Source organism: Nycticebus coucang, chromosome 8 (assembly GCF_027406575.1).
Source record: "Nycticebus coucang isolate mNycCou1 chromosome 8, mNycCou1.pri, whole genome shotgun sequence".
NCBI classification, from domain to species: Eukaryota; Metazoa; Chordata; class Mammalia; order Primates; family Lorisidae; genus Nycticebus; species Nycticebus coucang.
This window is the reverse complement of record NC_069787.1, coordinates 92,391,610-92,408,609: the sequence shown is the minus strand read 5'-3', so window position 1 is coordinate 92,408,609 and position 17,000 is coordinate 92,391,610. Positions and strand designations below refer to the sequence as shown.

Sequence of the window (17,000 nt, the reverse complement as noted above, 5' to 3'; positions counted from 1 at the left end):
AGTTTGCCTATGTTCACATACTAATTTTTTTTTTTTAATGTTTTGTTTTTATTTTTGTTTTTTGAGACAGGCTCAAGCTGTTGCCCTGGGTAGAGTGCAATGGCATCATAGCTCACAGCAACCTCCAACTCCTGGGCTCAAGCGATTCTCCTGCCTCCACCTCCCAAGTAGCTGGGAACACAGGTGCCCGCCACAACACCCAGCTATTTTTGGGTTGCAGCCATCATTGTTGTTTGGCTGGCCCCGGCTGGATTTGAATCTGCCAGCTCAGGTGTATGTGGCTGGCACCTTAGCTGCTTGAGCCACAGGCACCGAGCCTTTATTTTTGTTTGTTTTTTTTTTTGAGACAGAGTCTCAAGCTGTCGCCTTGGGTAGAGTGCTCTGGTGTCACAGCTCACAGCAACCTCAAACTCTATTTTTTTTTTTTTTTTTAGACTGAGTCTCACTTTATGGCCCTCAGTAGAGTGCCATGGCATCACACAGCTCACAGCAACCTCCAACTCCTGGGCCTAAGCGATTCTCTTGCCTCAGACTACAAGTGCCCACCATAACGCCCGGCTATTTTTCTGTTGCATTTTGGCCCGGGCCGGGTTTGAACCCGCCACCCTCGGTATATGGGGCCAGCGCCTTACCAACTGAGCCACAGGCGCCGCCCCCCACATACTAATTTTTTCACTTTCTAGAAGGGATGTAAATTCTGCATATCCCATTGGGTTGCGGTGTGGCTTATGTGAGTAAATAGATGGAAGGAACTTAGCTGGTGGCTGCCACACAGTATAGATGCTCAGTATGAGTTAGTAGAAACCACCATAATTGGTTCACGGACATAAGCAGGTCTACCGTTAGTGATTAACAGATGCTTTATCATTGAGTATGGAGGAAGGAAGAGAGGTGCTTTATCATTGAGTATGGAGGAAGGAAGAGAGGTTCCAAAACAGACTTTGAGGAAAGGGAATAGATTTCTTTTTCTTTTTTTTTTTGAGACAGAGCCTCAAGCTGTCACCCTGGGTAGAGTGCTGTGGCATCACAGCTCACAGCAACCTCCAACTCCTGGGCTCAAGCGATTCTCCTGCCTCCACCTCCCAAGTAGCTGGGACCACGGTGCCCGCCACAACACCCGGTTATTTTTTGGTTGCAGCTGTCATTGTTGTTTGGTGAGCCTGGGCTGAATTCAAACTCGCCAGCTCCGGTGTATGTGGCTGGCACCATAACCGCTTGAGCCTCAGGCACCAAGCCCGGGAATAGATTTCTTGGAGCAAATGATTCTTTTGCTGAGTTCTCTAAGATGGAGTCGTCTAGGAGAAGAATGGGCAAACCTGTTGCCACAGACTCAGAGCTTCAAAAGTAGAGTACAAGCCAAGGAGTTATGTATGGTTCCTGGGCAAGGTTGAAGTAGGACTGGAGGGCATTTCAAACAATTTCAAAGCTTATAGATTTGTTTCCTAAGAGGTTTTTACCCTAAGAGATGGGACACTTTGAATATGCTGCCTTTCATTCCCTTCCTGCTGGGATGTTCACACTCCTGGAATTCACAGTTACATTTAATAGTTCAGGTCTTGAGAAACAGGTTGTGTTTCAGTTAGTTGGTGTATTTTTGAGCAGCTATTTTGTGGAAGGTGAATGCAGATACATGAAATGTACTGCCTGGCTTCATCTTGTACAGTAGAGCTAGAGCTCAAGCCGTCTTAGCTCTGTGCCCTATGACTCCTCTCTGCACTCAGAAGCCAGGGGCAGACCCAGGCGCTGTGCAGTGCTTTGCTCAGCAGAACTTTAGTTAAGCCCAGAAATAGCTTTTGACACCTACTTCCAAACAGTTGAACCTTGGTTGTTCCCCCACCCCCACCCCATGTCACAAGGGGAATGTGCCCAACATGGTGAAAAGGTTTGAGGGAGGCAAATTTCACACATGGGCGTTAACACCCAATCATGTTCATGAACTACAAAAGGATTGATCCTTGATTTCCAAAAGCAGGGAAAAGCAACTTGTCTACCTAAAATGGTATCTGAGTAAGATTAATAGCTGATTTCTCCTCAGAAACCATAGAGGCCAGAAGGCATTGGGATTAAAATATGAAGGGGAAAGAAAGCTTTCAACCGAGAATTCTGTCATCAACAAAACTATCCTTCAGTAATGAAGGAGAAATTAAGACATTTCCAGATGAACAAAAGTTAAAAGAATTTGTTTTCAGTAGGCCTGCCCTATAAGAAATGCTAAAAGAAATTGTTGGATGGAAATGAAAAGGTACTGGACAGTGACTGGAAACCATAAGAAAAAATAAGGAACACTGACTAGTAGGTGGCCAGTATTTCAATACTTTTGGTTTAGTTTGTAACTTCTTTTTCTTTAGTGATTTAAAAGGCAAGTATAGGCCAGATGCTGTGGCTCATGCCTGTAACCCTAGCACTCCGTGTGGCCGAGGCAGGAAGATTGCTTGAGCTCAGGAGTTTGAGACCAGCCTGAGCAAGTGAGACCCAGTCTCTACTAAAAATAGAAAAATCAGCTGAATCTTGTGGTGGGCTCCTGCGGTCTCAGCTACTCAGCTATTCAGGAGGCTGAGGCAAGAGGAAATGTGCTAAACAACAATTATAGATCTATGTTAATGGGATACAGTGTATAAAAATGTATCTGTCCCAATGGCAATATAAAGGGAGAAGGATAAACATATATATTAGAACAGAGTGTTTGTATATTATTGAAAGTAACTCCTCAGGCTAACTGATTTCAGTTGTTTCATGTTTAAGTTTGCTGACTCTTCTGTTGGCTCTAATGTGGTGGGGTTTTGTTGTTGTTTTTTAAGACAGTGTCTTACTTTGTTGCCCTCGGTAGAGTGCTGTGGCCTTATAGAGCTCACAGCAACCTCAAACTCCTGAGCTCAAGTGATTCTATTGCCTCAGCTTCCCAAGTAGTTGGAACTACAGGTGGCCGTCACAATGCCCAGGCTACTTTTAGAGACGGGGACTTCAAGGGTGGTGCCTGTGGCTCAAGGAGTAGGGCATCAGCCCCATATACCGGAGGTGGTAGGTTCAAACCCAGCCCCGGCCAAAAACTAGAGACGGGGACTTCCTCTTGCTCAGGCTGGTCTTAAACCCGAACCCGTGTCTCAAACCCATGAACTCTGGCAATCTATCTGCCTCCCAGAGTGAGCTACCATGCCTGGCCTCTAATGTGCTGTTGATCTCTGTAACAACAGCATATTATTCAAACTAGGTTGCTGTAAGTTTAATATATTAACTGCAGTCCCCAGGGTAACCACTAGGGAAGTAACTTTAAACATATACGGAAAAGGAAAGAAGTGAATAAAAATGGCACACTACAAAAAATCAAATATGGTTTTATAGTAGTACTGAGTACATTGGATTTTTTTTCCATTCCTGAGATACTTTACTAAGAAGAGTATTTTCCAGCTCCATCATATTGCAAGGGTACAAGTCAAAAATCTATCAAGTATTGAACACAAATGTCTTAACACTGTGATTAAGTAAATGAGTTGACAGCTAGTTTAATTAGTAGGATGTAAGCACTCTAATTTGTACAAATAATCAACATTTTGAATCCCACAAAGGCATAAATGTATTCATGATCTTTGTATATAGGACTTAATAAAAAAAAAAAAAAAAGAAAGAAAAAATATCACGTATGTCTCGGCGCCTGTGGCTCAAGTGGCTAAGACATCAGCCACATACATCTGAGCTGACGGGTTTGAATCCAGTCCGGGCCCGCCAAACAACAAGGATGGCTGCAACCAAAAAATAGCTGGGTGTTGTGGCAGGCACCTGTAGTCCCAGCTACTTGGGAGGCGGAGGCAGGAGACTCGCTTGAGCCCAGGAGTTGGAGGTTGCTGTGAGCTGTGATGTCACAGCACTCTATCCAGGGCCGCAGATTGAGGCTCTGTCTCAAAAAAAAAATGCCCCGGCCCGCGGGGAATTCAACGGGGACCTGGGAAACAAAGGGGTCAGTCGAATGAGGGGACAAGAGACACGAAAGAATGAGAGCAAGTCAAGAGTCTGATCAAGCTCCGTCGAATTTATTTTTCAGCTGGACTTATAAGCACACAAACGAGGAAGTAACTAAGTGCTATTCCTAACAGGGCCGGGGAGGGGGCTAGTTTCTGGAAAATTACTAGAAGGATCCTAAGGCGGGGGGTGCATTTTTGAGGAGATATGCAAGGGGAAAGTACCGTTGCTGTTTATGGTTGAATTCCTGAGAATAGTTTGCTCGTAAAATCAAGATAGCAAGGGGCATTTTTGTGATATGTTTTGGCTCCCGGCAAAAAAACACACAGCTATGATTTAATAAAGAAAATAAACAAATTAAAAAAAATCAACCATAAAAGAAAGGAAGTAATGGAGGAATTGAGGAACAAAAAATATGTAAGAGTGGCTCAGTGCCCGTAGTACAGTGGTTACGTCGCCAGCCACATACACAAAGTTGATGGGTTCGAACCTGGCCTGGGCCAGCTAAACAACAATGACAACTGCAACAACAACAAAAATAGCCGGCTGTTGTGGCAGGCTCCTGCAGTCCCAGCTACTTGGGAGGCTCAGGCAAGAGAATTGCTTAAAGCCCAAGAGTTTGAGGTTGCTGTGAGCTGTGACACCATAGAACTCTACCGAGGATGACATAGTGAGACTCTGTGTCAAAAAAAAAAACAAAACAACTAAGATATAAAACAAATATCATAAGTATATTCTCCTTTGTCAATAAATACATTAAATGAAATGGATTAATCTCTACTATTCAAAGGAGATTGGCAGATTATTATTTTTTATTTTTTATGTTTATATTGTTTATTTATTTATACACAGAGTCTCACTTTGTCACCCTCAGTAGAGTGCTGTGGCATCACAGCTGACAGCAACCTCCAGCTCTTGGGGTTAAGTGATTTCTCTTGCCTCAGCCTCCCAAGTAGCTGGGACCATAGGTGTCTGATACCCTCGGTAGATGGGGTCAGTGCCTTGCTCACTGAGCCATAGGCACCGCCTGGCAAATTAATTTTTTAAAAAGCAAGATCCGAGTGGCTGTCTTAACACAATAACTAAGAAAATGCCAGGAAGGCCATGTTAACCAGTGTGATGAAAATGTGTCAAATGGTCTATAAAACCAGTGTATGGTGCCCCATGATCGCATTAATGTACACAGCTATGATTTTTTTTTTGTTTATTAAATCATAGCTGTGTACATTAGTATGATCATGGGGAACCATACACAGCTATGATTTAATTAAAAAAAAAAAAAAAAAAAGATCCCAGTGGCGCCCGTAGCTCAGTGGGTATGGCACCAGCCACATACAGCCAGGCTGGGGGGTTCGAACCAGGCTCAGGCCAGCTAAACGGCAATGACAAGGGCAACAAAAAAATAGCTGAGGAGACGCCGCAGACTCGCGACCCAGAGCAGCTCGGAGCCGGTGAATAATAGCTCTTCAAGTCTGCAATAAAAAATGGCTCCAATAAAACTACATTGCAAAAAATGGGAAAGAAGCAGAACGGAAAGAGTAAAAAGGCTGAAGAGGCAGAGCCCGAAGAATTTGTGGTGGAAAAAGTTCTGGATGGATGAGTAGTAAATGGGAAGGTGGAGTATTTCCTGAAGTGGAAGGGATTTACAGATGCTGATAATACTTGGGAACCTGAAGAAAATTTAGATTGTCCAGAGTTAATTGAAGCATTTCTTAATTTTCAAAAAGCTGGTAAAGAAAAGGATGGTACAAAAAGAAAATCTTTATCTGACAGTGAATCGGATGACAGCAAATCAAAGAAGAAAAGAGATGCTGCTGAAACCAAGAGGCTTTGCCAGAGGTCTTGATCCTGAGAGAGTAATTGGTGCCACAGACAGCAGTGGAGAATTAAGGTTTCTTATGAAGTGGAAAGATTCAGATGAGGCAGATTTGGTGCTGGCAAAAGAGGCAAATATGAAGTGTCCTCAGATTGTTATTGCTTTCTATGGAGAGAGACTAACTTGGCATTCTTGTCCAGAAGATGAAGCTCAATAATTGTTTGCATTGCTTTTTATATATATAAAAAATCTGGGTCTTGGGAGTGTGAAGAAATAACTACATTCTAATAAATCAAGTTTGATATGTTCATTTTGAAAGTAGTACTGGGAGAGTCATTGGGGGGGCTTGCATCAATAGCACTGGTTACTTTGAACAAATAAAAGCTGTCTCTAGTTGCTTCCTTTATCAGAAAAAAAAAACAAAACACTTGATACCATGGTATATTATTTCCTCTGCATTAGAAAACAGCTTTTCTAAATACTAAGGGAAATTTCCATAGCCATTATTCAGTAAGAACTTGTGTTTAACTCTGCCTAAGGACTGTTCTTGGGTTGTTTTTTTTTAAATTTGTTTCTATATGTGTATACGTGACATTCATATGTAAATGATTTTCTTTGTTTTTAAACATTCACCAAAACAAAAATCACAAGTAAGCCCAGGTGTCTGCAATACCATCATTCTGAGCAATGTAATAATAGAAAATTTTCCTGAAGCCATAATGTTTCAAATTAAATAATTGATTCTTAATTCGACAATTTAAATGGATAATTTAAAAGCAGCCATGTCAGAATCTGTATGTATAGTCATATAAATGCAAAATTGTGTTTACAAAATTTCTAAAAGGAAAAGCTTTCTCATAACCAATAACCTACCCACTCTCATGAGGTAACTAGACAAATCCTGGTGTGTTCTAATGAGGTAAACAAATAAGACTTGGTTAAATGGTCATTAAAGATTCTTGTAGTAATGCATTCCTAGGGTTGGCTTGCAGAAACCTAATCAGATGGTTAAACCATGTTGGCAGTTTCATACCTGTTTACATAAATGTGTGAACAAACTCTGTAATCTAAAACTATTGACATGCATGTTTTTTCCTTACCGCAACTCATTCCTTACATGTAGACTCAAACTTTTCAGTATTTGGGTTACTGGTTGAGCAGAAGCCATAAAAAAAGCCATAATTTAAAAAAAAAAAAAAAGCCATAATAATCAGAATGTTATCTAATTGTATATTGTTTACTTTTATTGTAAATAATAGTGAACAGTGGTCAATAAATAGTTTTATATTCCTTTATGCAAAAAAAAACAAAACAAAAAAAGCTGAGTGTTGTGGCATGCGCCTGTAGTCCCTTGCTGGGGCAAGAGAATCACTTAAGCTCGAGAGTTTGAGGTTGCTGTGAGCTGTGACACCATGGCGACATGAAACTCATATCAAAAAAAAAAAAAAAAAGCAAGATCCATATATATCTTGTCTTTAAGACATTTTAGATATACGCTATAATTTAGATACAAGAGCACAAACAGGGTGGTGCCTGTGGCTCAGTGAGTAGGGCACCAGCCCCAGATACCGAGGGTGGCGGGTTCGAACCTGGCCCCGGCCAAACTGCAGCAAAAAGAAAAAATAGCCTGTCATTGTGTTGGGCTCCTATAGTCCCAGCTACTCAGGAAGCTGAGACGAGAGTCTCCTAAGCCCAGGAGCTGGAGGTTGCTGTGAGCTGTGTGACATCACAGCACTCTACCAAGGGTGATAAAGTGAGACTCTGTATCTACAAAAAAATAAAAATAAAAAAATAAAGGACACAAACAGGTTGACAATGAAAGGATAGAAAAAGATATTTCTTGTAAATAGTAACCAAAAGAGAACTAGATTGGCTATATTATTATCAGACAACATAGACTTTAAATCCAAAAGGTTACAAGAGGCAGAAAAGGACATTATATAGCAGAACCTCTGTAAGTTGACCTCTCAAGGGACTGTAACAAACTGTTCAACCTCTGGAACTAGGCCTACTGTACTGATGCGTGCGTGTGGTGCACGTCCAGTTGATGAAAGTTAGGTCAACTTAAGAATGTAGTCAATATGGGGAGGTGGTCGTCAGCTGTGGAAGTTGTATTCTGTTGTATTGAATGGTATCAGTGGTTTGATACAATAAGAAGATATAACAGTTATAAACACAGACACACCTAATAACAGAACTCCAAAATATATGAAGCAGAAACTGACAGAATTGAAGAAAGAAATAAGTAAGTGATAGTTGGAGACTTCAATACTTTACTTTCGGTAATAGAACAACTAGACAAAATCAGTAAGGAAACAACTTAAACACCAAGTTAGTCAAGATAGACATATGTAGAACACTACCCAACAGTAGCAGAATGCATATTCTCAAGTACACATGGAACATTCTCCAGGATAGACTGTGGTGTTAGGCCACAAGTAAGTCTTAATACATTTTCAGAGATTGAAATAATACAAAGTATCTTTTCTAATCACAATGGGATGAAACTAAAAATAGCAGAAGGAAAATTGAAGAATTCACAAACATTAGGAAATTAAACAATACACTCTAAAACAATGGTCAGAGAAGAAATCAGAAGAAAAATGTGCTTTGAGATGATAAAAACAAATACACAATATACTAAAACTGGGTGGCATGTGTGGCTCAGTGGGTAGGGCGCCGGCCCCATATACCGAGGGTAGCAGGTTCAAAAAAATAAAAATAATTTAAAAAGAAAAAAATCAATAAGGAAAAGATAGTAAAGTCAATTAAAAATAGTCAGAAGGAGGAGGTGGTGGTTGGCACTTCCTTCCAGGACCATGGTGCCCTACTGCAGGGTGTGGGGTGTCACTGCTGACACTCTGTCCCCCTATGCTGGCCAGCAAAAAACTAGAACTGAGAGGGAGCAGTGTTTCAAAAACCTGCTTCCGGGAACAAAAGCACCAAATCTCAGGCCAGGGTGGTGTAGCATTGAGGTGACCCGTCTGGCGGGAGACAGATGGTAAACAGGCCCTGTTGGACAGAAGTGGCTCAGAGAGGAGATGACTTCTTAGATCTGAGGTGGCTATTAGGTGATGACTAGATGACCCAGGTTTCAGGTGCCTAGGTGATCAGACAGGAGCAAATTGGGAGTGTGAAGACTGGATTGGCGGAAGTGCCCTGGAAGTCTATGGCCTGTGGCATCACAGGCTTTGAATTGCTTTAAGTAAATTAGTCTTTCCCTGCTTGGGATTCTGCCTGATTTTCAGAATCAGTCTCTTCCCATTCCCTCTTGCTTATCCTGCTCCAGTGTGCTCTCCTAACTTCCACCTGCCCAACTAGAATGTAAATTTTAGGGGAGCAGTGATTAGTCTTGGTTCACCTCTGGGCCTCGCACAGTATCTGGCCTAGATTTGATGTTGAAATACTTGTTGAATGAAGGACTATTGAGAAAAACCACCAGTTATTGGTAGCACCACCCCCAGAACTAGACAGATAAGAAAGCAAGTCCATAGCCAGGTGTTGTGGCAGGTGCCTGTAGTCCAGCTACTCGATTCCAGAGAATCGCTTGAGCCCAGGAGTTGGAGGTTGCTGTGAGCTGTGTGAGGCCACGGCACTCTACCGAGGGCCATAAAGTGAGACTCTGTCTCTACAGAAAAAAAAAAGAAAGCAAGTCCAGGCCGGGTCTGGTAGCTTACACCTATAATCCTAGCACTCTGGGAGGCTGAGGCGGGTGGATCACCTGAGCTCAGGACTTTGAGACCAGCCTGAGCAAAGTGATACTCTGTCTACTGAAAATAGAAAAAACTAGCTGACATCATGGCGGGCGCCTGTAGTCCCAGCTACTCGGGAGGCTGAGACAAGAGGATCACTTGAGACCAAAGTTTGAGGTTCCTCTGAGCTACAATGCCGTGGTACTATGATGCTGTGGTGGCAATCTACCAAAGGCCACAGAATGAAACCATCTGGAAAAAAACAAAAAAAAGAACGAAAGCAGGTCCAAAAAGGGAGAAGTAGGTAGAAGTAGCCAACCCTACTTTGATCCCTCTGCCAGTGGAAGTTCATTTTGGCTATTTGTCCTTCTCAGGTTGAACATGTTCTAGACTGTAGGTTAATAGCTAAAGGGGAAATGTCGAGTTGTAGTGCTTTTTATGACTCAGCATACACAGGTTTTCTTTTCTTTTTTTTTTTTTTTTGGCCGGGGCTAGGTTTGAACCCGCCACCTCCAGCATATGGGACAGGCGCCGCCCCATACACAGGTTTTCATCTGTGCTTTCAAAGATGCTTTCATACTGTAGTAGTCTCAGGTATAATTTGTCTTTTTGTTTTTGTTTTTTTTAGAGACCAGAGTTTTGCTTTGTCATCCAGGCTAGAGCGCAGTGGCACAACTGTAGCTCACTGTAACCTATGAGACTCAAGTGTTCCTCCCACCTCAGCCTCCCAAGTAGCTGGGATTACCAGTGCATGCCACCACGCCCAGCTTCATGGTCTGTCTTTAAATGGCACAATTGCTCAGTTTTTTATTGTTATCTTATGTCTAACCTGACAAGGAGATTTTTCATGTTTTGTTTTTAGCATCTTGCCTTTATTAAGTCTCTGAAAACACTGTGTTTATTTTATTAATTGGGCTTTCCTGTAAGCTTTATATAACTGAAATAGATTTGAAAGATTCTGATCTAGATGACTGAATTTTCAGGTCTGAAATTTTTTTCTTTTCTTTTTTTTTTTTTTCCTGTTTTTTGGCCGGGGCTGGGTTTGATGGGTTTGAACCCACCACCTCCAGGATATGGGGCCGGCACCCTATTCCGTTGAGCCACAGGCGCCCCCCATCAGGTCTGAAATTTTGTGATTCTAGTATTTTGTACATTTGTCCAGTCTTCCTAGCAGGGATAATTTACATGCAACTATAGTGGTTCTTATGTCACTGCCTTCTCAGAGAAGACTCTGCCTCTCATAACGTCCTAACTCTGTTCTCCTTTTTGTTCATTCCAGCTACCCACTGCTGAAACTCCCCTTGCCAGGAACAGGACCTGTGGAATTCACTACTCCTGTGAAGGATTACTCACCCCCACTTGTGGACTCTGACCGCAAGCAAGGAGAGCCTAATGAGCAGCCAGAGTGGGTAGGTACTCAGCATGTTCCTGACGAGAGCAGGGCGGTTGGTGGAGATTGGCCAAAGCAGGGTTTTAAAGAGTGAGCGGGAGTATGGTTAGCTTCTGATTTGTGAATTCATATACTTGCATGGCTTTACAAAGGCACCAGAAATATTTAGCTATACATTAAATGAATAACCTTTTCTTGAAAGAAACACCAAATGATGTAACAGGCTTTCCTAGAAACACTGGGATCTGCACTCGTCCTAGCTGTGGCTAGCTAGGCCTGGGTTCATACCCTGGACTGCTCACACACCATGTGCAGGTGCAGGGTGGTGTTCTGGCAAATGGACAAGCTTCTCCTTGCCCCAAGGTGTTCCAGAGAACACCTGAGCATCCCTAGAATGTGCTATCACTAGAGTCCCAACACTATCTAGTATTTTCTTTTTTTCTCTCTTTTATTTGAGACAGAGTCTCACTCTGTCACTGTGAGTAGAGTGTCATGGTATCTTAGCTCAGAGCAACCTCAAACTCCTGGACTCAAGCCATCCTCCTGCCTCAGCCTCCTGAATAACTGGGATTACAGGTACCTGCCACAACACCCAGATTTTCTATTTTTAGTAGAGACAGGGTCTCGCTCTTGCTCAGGCTGGTATCAAACTCTGGAGCTCAAGCAGTCCACCTGCCTCGTGCTCCCAGAGTGCTAGGATTACAGGCATGAGCTCCTTCACCCGGCCCTCTGTCTAGTGGTTTCAGCGTGCACCTTATTTTATCAGATCTGTTAGGTCCTACTTTATCCTCACAATCCAGTCAGGTAAAAAGCATAGATATTTGATCTTTTTTTGTTTGTTTGTTTGTTTACTGATAAGGAAACTAGGGGCCAGAGTGATTAAATGACTTAGGTACTTAGTTTACGCAGGCTTGGAACTCTAGTCTCCTGACCCTAGCCCACTGATTCTGGACCATACTCTTCTTGGTTGACTATCTCTGGAGGGAGTACTGATATAAATGAGAAAAATTCTCCAGTTGAGGGGCTCAGGCATGGGACTTAACTCAATGTAATTCTGCCCTCATTATTTGGACTCATACAAGCTTGTTGGCAAGCCTGCCAGGTAATGAACAAAGTGCCCTTCCTTCATGGATTGTGCTCTGGCTCCCGGATTGGTGCTGGGCTTGAAGAGACTGTTGTTGAAGAGGAAAACCAAAGCCCAGGGAACAGAGCTCGTCTTCTACTTTCTCTCTGATAGTGATAACACATTCCTTCCCATTTCCTTTTTGGCTAATGTAGCAGGTAGAAAACTTGTGAAGTTGAGTTTTCCTTTTCCAACTTTTGTGAAGTTGAAGCCATTGTTGAAATGGACTGGAAAGATAGGTATGTGCTGCAGTTACACATGGTGTCAGTGGAAAGTACACAAATCTGGCATCATGCAGCTGTGTCTGTGCAGGCCAGAGGGCACATGGTCTGATGTTGGCAAAATTCAGTTCTGTGGCCGAAACCAGTTCTATGACTTCACATCCCCACTTGTCTTTTGGCTCATTATGGAACATTCTTGGTTAAACCTTTTACCTTTATTAACCTAACGCAGTCTCACCATATAACAGAACTGATGGTTCCAAGATCCCAACAAGGGAGCCTGTGTTTTTGGATGTTTCTTGTCTAGGAGAGTTCAGTGGGCCTGATGGTGCAGATGTTTAATGATAAGGCTGTAAGGGGGTTGGTTTGTGAGCTCTTTAAACTTCTTAGTGCTCTTCATTGGTTTGGAATGATGCCCTTAGGTGGGTGTGCAGAATATAACTTGAGGGCTCAGGAATCAGAAGATTGTTTTGTCTTTCTGATTTGAGCCCCATCCTCTGGAGGATTGAGGAGACTCAGCTTGGGGCAGCTACCTACTATGTGGGAGTTCAGTGGTCAGTTATCTCATCTCCACTGACTGTCCTTGGAGAGGCCTTGTAGGCCAGCTATACTGGAAATGGAGAGGAGTATGTTAGGTAATGAGGAACAGAAAACCCAAACTAAGTGAAAAGGGATTTTTTGGCTCACTTGACTCTTAGCCGGGGGCAGGATTGACTTCAACATAACATGGATTGGTTCTCAACAGGAGTCCGTCTCTTGACTTTGCCCTCTCTGCGTCAGCTCCACTCTCGGTCTTCCTCATAGCAGCTCTGGTAGCTTCAGCCATGTTTTTGCAACATCCAATCCAGTGGAGGTTGAGAGGGTCTCGGGTGGCTCTGAATGGGTTTACTTGCCTATCCCCATTCCATACCCTGTGGCCAAGGGTGGGTGCTTCATTGTTGACTTCACCTAGCTGTCATCACCTGGCTGAGATGAAAGGGGATAGTCTCCAAAGGAAATTTAGGGCAGTCTCCAAAGGAAAGAACATTGCAGGCACCTATTCTCCACATGAAGGAACCAAACCTTCCTTCATTGCTTCACTCATTTCTCTATTTAGCACTTGCTTATTACATGCCAGGTCTGTGGTGTGCCTGGCAGGATGATGTGGGGGACAGATAGAGACTCACTGTCCTTGAGGAGATCTCACTCTGGTTGGGAAGGGAAGACACGGAGTTTTAAGTTTAAAATAAATAAGTAGGGCTGAGTGCAGGGGCTCACGCCTGTAATCCTAACACTTTGGGAGTCTGAGGCAGGTGGATCTTCTAAGCTCAGGCGTTCCAGACCAGCCTGAGCAAGAGTGACACCCTGTCTCTAAAAAATAGCCTGGTGTCATAGTAAGTGCCTTTAGTCCCAGCTACTTGGGAGGCTGAGGCAAGAGGATCACTTGAACCCAAGAGTTTGAGGTTGCTGAGAGCCATGACACTCTACCCCAGGGCACAGAGTGAGACTTTGTCTCAAAAATAAATAAATAAATGAAATAAGTATATGTCAAAGAGAAATAGAGACCAATTCAAAGAGCTCCTAGTGGTCAATGCTAGAGCCATTTTACAACAAAATAAAGCCAGTACTAAATTATAACACAAAGTAGAATATAAATATCTATCAGTCTATATGACTGAAAGAATAAATGGGCAATAATAGACAACTACCCTGAGCAAAAAATCCTAAGTAATATATTTAAAAACTTCTCCCTCAGAGAGGTGAAACATAACTCCCCACTCCTTTATTTTTATTTATTTTATTTATTTATTAGAGACAGGTTCTCACTCTGTTGCCCAGGCTGGAGGGCATTGGCATAATCAAAACTTACTGTAGCCTCAAACTCCTTGGCTCAATCAATCCTCTTGCCTTAGCCGCCCAAGTAGCTGACACTGCAGTTGCACACCACCACATAGACTTTTTCTATTTTTTTGTAGAGGGGGATCTTACTCTTGTTTAGGCTGGTCTTGAACTTCTGCCCTCAAGTTATCCTCCCATGTTAACCTCCCAAAGTGCTGGGATTGCAGGTGTAACCCATCACACCTGGCCCACTCCTTAAGTATGGACTGCATTGTGATTTCATTCCAAAGAGAAGGATATTGGGGTGGGGAGGAATGGTGACTTTACAGTGGAAAAACCGGACAAACACTTCTCAGTAAAGTGATCGGGGTTAACATCCACAGTGATAAATCATGTTGATAGTGTATATTCTTGATATGTGAAGAGGAGGACACTTTGCCTCTGTAATCTTCCTCCCCCCAAATTTATAACCCAGTGTAATCATGAATAAAACGTCAGACAAATTCCATGCGAGGGACATCCTGCAAAACACCCAAGACTCCTTAAAACTCTCAAGATCAGCAAAAACAAGGAAAGTCTGAGACACTGTCACAAGTAAGAGAAGCCTCAGAAGGCATAGCAGCTGCCAGATCTTTGTGCCCTGAGTTAGGTCCTGCCTGTGTTAGAGTCTTTGTCATCAGTGGCTTTGTGGCCACTTTTGGGGAAGGACAGTTATCTCTGCGTAGAGGGATGTTTTTATCAAAGGAAGTGAAGAGCAGAGATTTTTATTTCCCAGCTCTGTGATCCTGGCCAAGTTACCCAAGATACCTTTGTCTTAGTTTCTGCCTTCATAAAATAGTGATAAAAATTATACCTCCATCCTACCTTGTCATCCTTATTAAGTGAAAGAATGCAAGCTTAGCGCAGTGGCTTATTATTTGCACTCAGCCAATGTTTACGGCTATCACCTTTGTCTTCATTGTCATTAACCAAGTCTGGCTTGCCAAGCAGAGAGGAGGAAGATGAAGGTTTGTGTGCTGGAACTGCCCTGTGGTGTGTGCCAGGTGTGCACTCCCTAGGCTTTACTCTCAGATCAATGTCACTTTCTCCAGGATGCTTCCCCAGCTCTCTTGTCCTGCTCCTCCTCTGTGCTCTGTATTACAGCCCTGTTGGCAGCCTGTTTCATTCAAATTTATGTATTCCAACTGTTTTATACATAATAGATGCTCAAGAAAGGTTTCTGGCTGAATAAAGAAGCAACACAACTTATTTAGGAGACAGTGAATCTGCACCCTTCTCAGAGGTAGGCAGTAAGATAGACGGGACCAAGTTGAACCCTGGGCTGTGGAGTGTAAACTTCAATTTGGTAGGCAGTAGGAAGCCCCTCCCTTAGAGGCAATGATATGATTAAAATGATGTGCTAAGAAGGTCAGTCTTTTTGGGGGGATCGGAGTGGGGGAACAGAGTCTTGCTCTGTCTTCCAGGCTAGAATGCCATGACATCAGCCTTGCTCGAGCAAACTCAAACTTCTGAGCCAAGCAATCTTCTTGCCTTACCCTCCTGAGAAGATGAGACTACAGGCCTGCACCACCAGGCTTGGCTAATTTTTCTGTTTTTAGTAGAGATGGAGATCTTGCTCCTGACCTGAACCTATTCTCCCACCTTGACCTCCCAGAGTGTTAGGCTGCCCCTCTAAGCCACCACACCCAGCTAAGAAGATCACTCTTACTAAACTTGAAGAAGCTTGGAGACTGAGATGACTGTGCCTGGGATGCCAACTCTAGTTTTCAGTTTTAAGGGATAATAGAAAAGTTATATTTTCAGCTAGACACTTTGCTAGATGGAGATCTGGTGAGGTCTGGATTTTATTTTATTTTATTTTATTTTTTGTAGAGACAGAGTCTTACTTTACCGCCCTCAGTAGAGTGCCATGATGTCACAGGACTCACAGCAACCTCTAGCTCTTCGGCTTCCGCGATTCTCCTGCCTCAGCCTCCCCAGCAGCTGGGATTACAGGCACCCGCCACAACGCCCGGCTATTTTTTGTTGCAGTTCAGCTGGGGCTGGGTTTGAACCCGCCACCCTCGGTATATGGGGCCGGTGCCCTACTCACTGAGCCACAGGCGCCACCCTGGATTTTATTTTCATTTCCCTCAGTAAGCAAGGGACTAAGGCTTAAGGAGTATAAAGACTCTTGCCATGGCACATAGCCAGGGAGTGGTGGAGCTAGAACTTGAATCTGAGTGGGGTCTCCTGAGTCTGTTCTTCCCACCATACCCCCTTACCCACTAGCACTGGAGGACAAGGATCAGGAGTTCTTTTCTTAAGAGCTGAGTGATAGGAGTCCTCTATATTATGTTCTGAAGGGAGTCCCTGGGTTTGTCAGGGACAAACACCTGGACCTCTAGGTTGCTCTCTCTAATTATAAAGGAAGGATTGTATTTTTATTTTTTAAGAGACAGTCTCATTTTGTTGCCCTCAGTGGAGTGCTGTGGTGTCACAGCACACAGCAACCTCCAGCTCTTGGGCTTAGGCGATTCTCCTGCCTCAGCCTCCCGAGTAGCTAGGACTACAGGCGCCCGCCACAACACCCGGCTATTTTTTGTTGCAGGTTGGCCAGGGCTGGGTTTGAACCTGCCACCCTCAGTATATGGAGCCAGTGCCTTACTCACTGAGCCACAGGTGCTGCCCCGAAGGATTGTATTTTTTAAAAGCCTGGCGTCTCCAATACTGGTCTGGCGCCCCTAGATCAGCTCATTATGGAAACCTGAACTTTATACCCCACTAGGCAGGTCCACAGAGGTGGCTGGGCTTGTTCCATGGTGAGAATCCAAGGCCAGCATCGCAGTGGTGGCTGCCTAAGCCTGGATATAGGGTTTTTAAGAAGCTCTGGGCAGGGGGCTCATGTTTTGAATAGTGCTGGCCAGAGACCCTGGGGAATACCTGGGACCTCAGCTCCTCTCCCTTGCTGCTTGTGCTGGGCCTTTCCTTCTGTGTCTTGTTCTCC

At 43.5% G+C, this 17,000-nt stretch overlaps 1 protein-coding gene, 1 non-coding gene and 1 pseudogene across 3 annotated transcripts in view; 2 read left to right on the top strand and 1 right to left on the bottom strand.

Annotated features, from left to right (window-relative positions):
• SCAP (SREBF chaperone) overlaps positions 1 to 17,000 on the top strand; it is an 89,312-nt gene that overhangs the window by 54,352 nt on the left and 17,960 nt on the right. For both annotated transcript variants that reach the window (XM_053600502.1, XM_053600501.1), the window contains exon 3: positions 10,742 to 10,871. In XM_053600502.1, the coding sequence (XP_053456477.1) occupies positions 10,742 to 10,871 (130 nt within the window). The remainder of the gene's footprint in view (positions 1 to 10,741; positions 10,872 to 17,000) is intronic.
• On the bottom strand, positions 1,848 to 1,949 carry LOC128593079 (small nucleolar RNA U13). Its single transcript, XR_008382254.1, has one exon. It is a non-coding gene; the product is annotated as a small nucleolar RNA U13 (small nucleolar RNA).
• Positions 5,450 to 6,296, top strand: LOC128592541 (chromobox protein homolog 3-like; annotated as a pseudogene).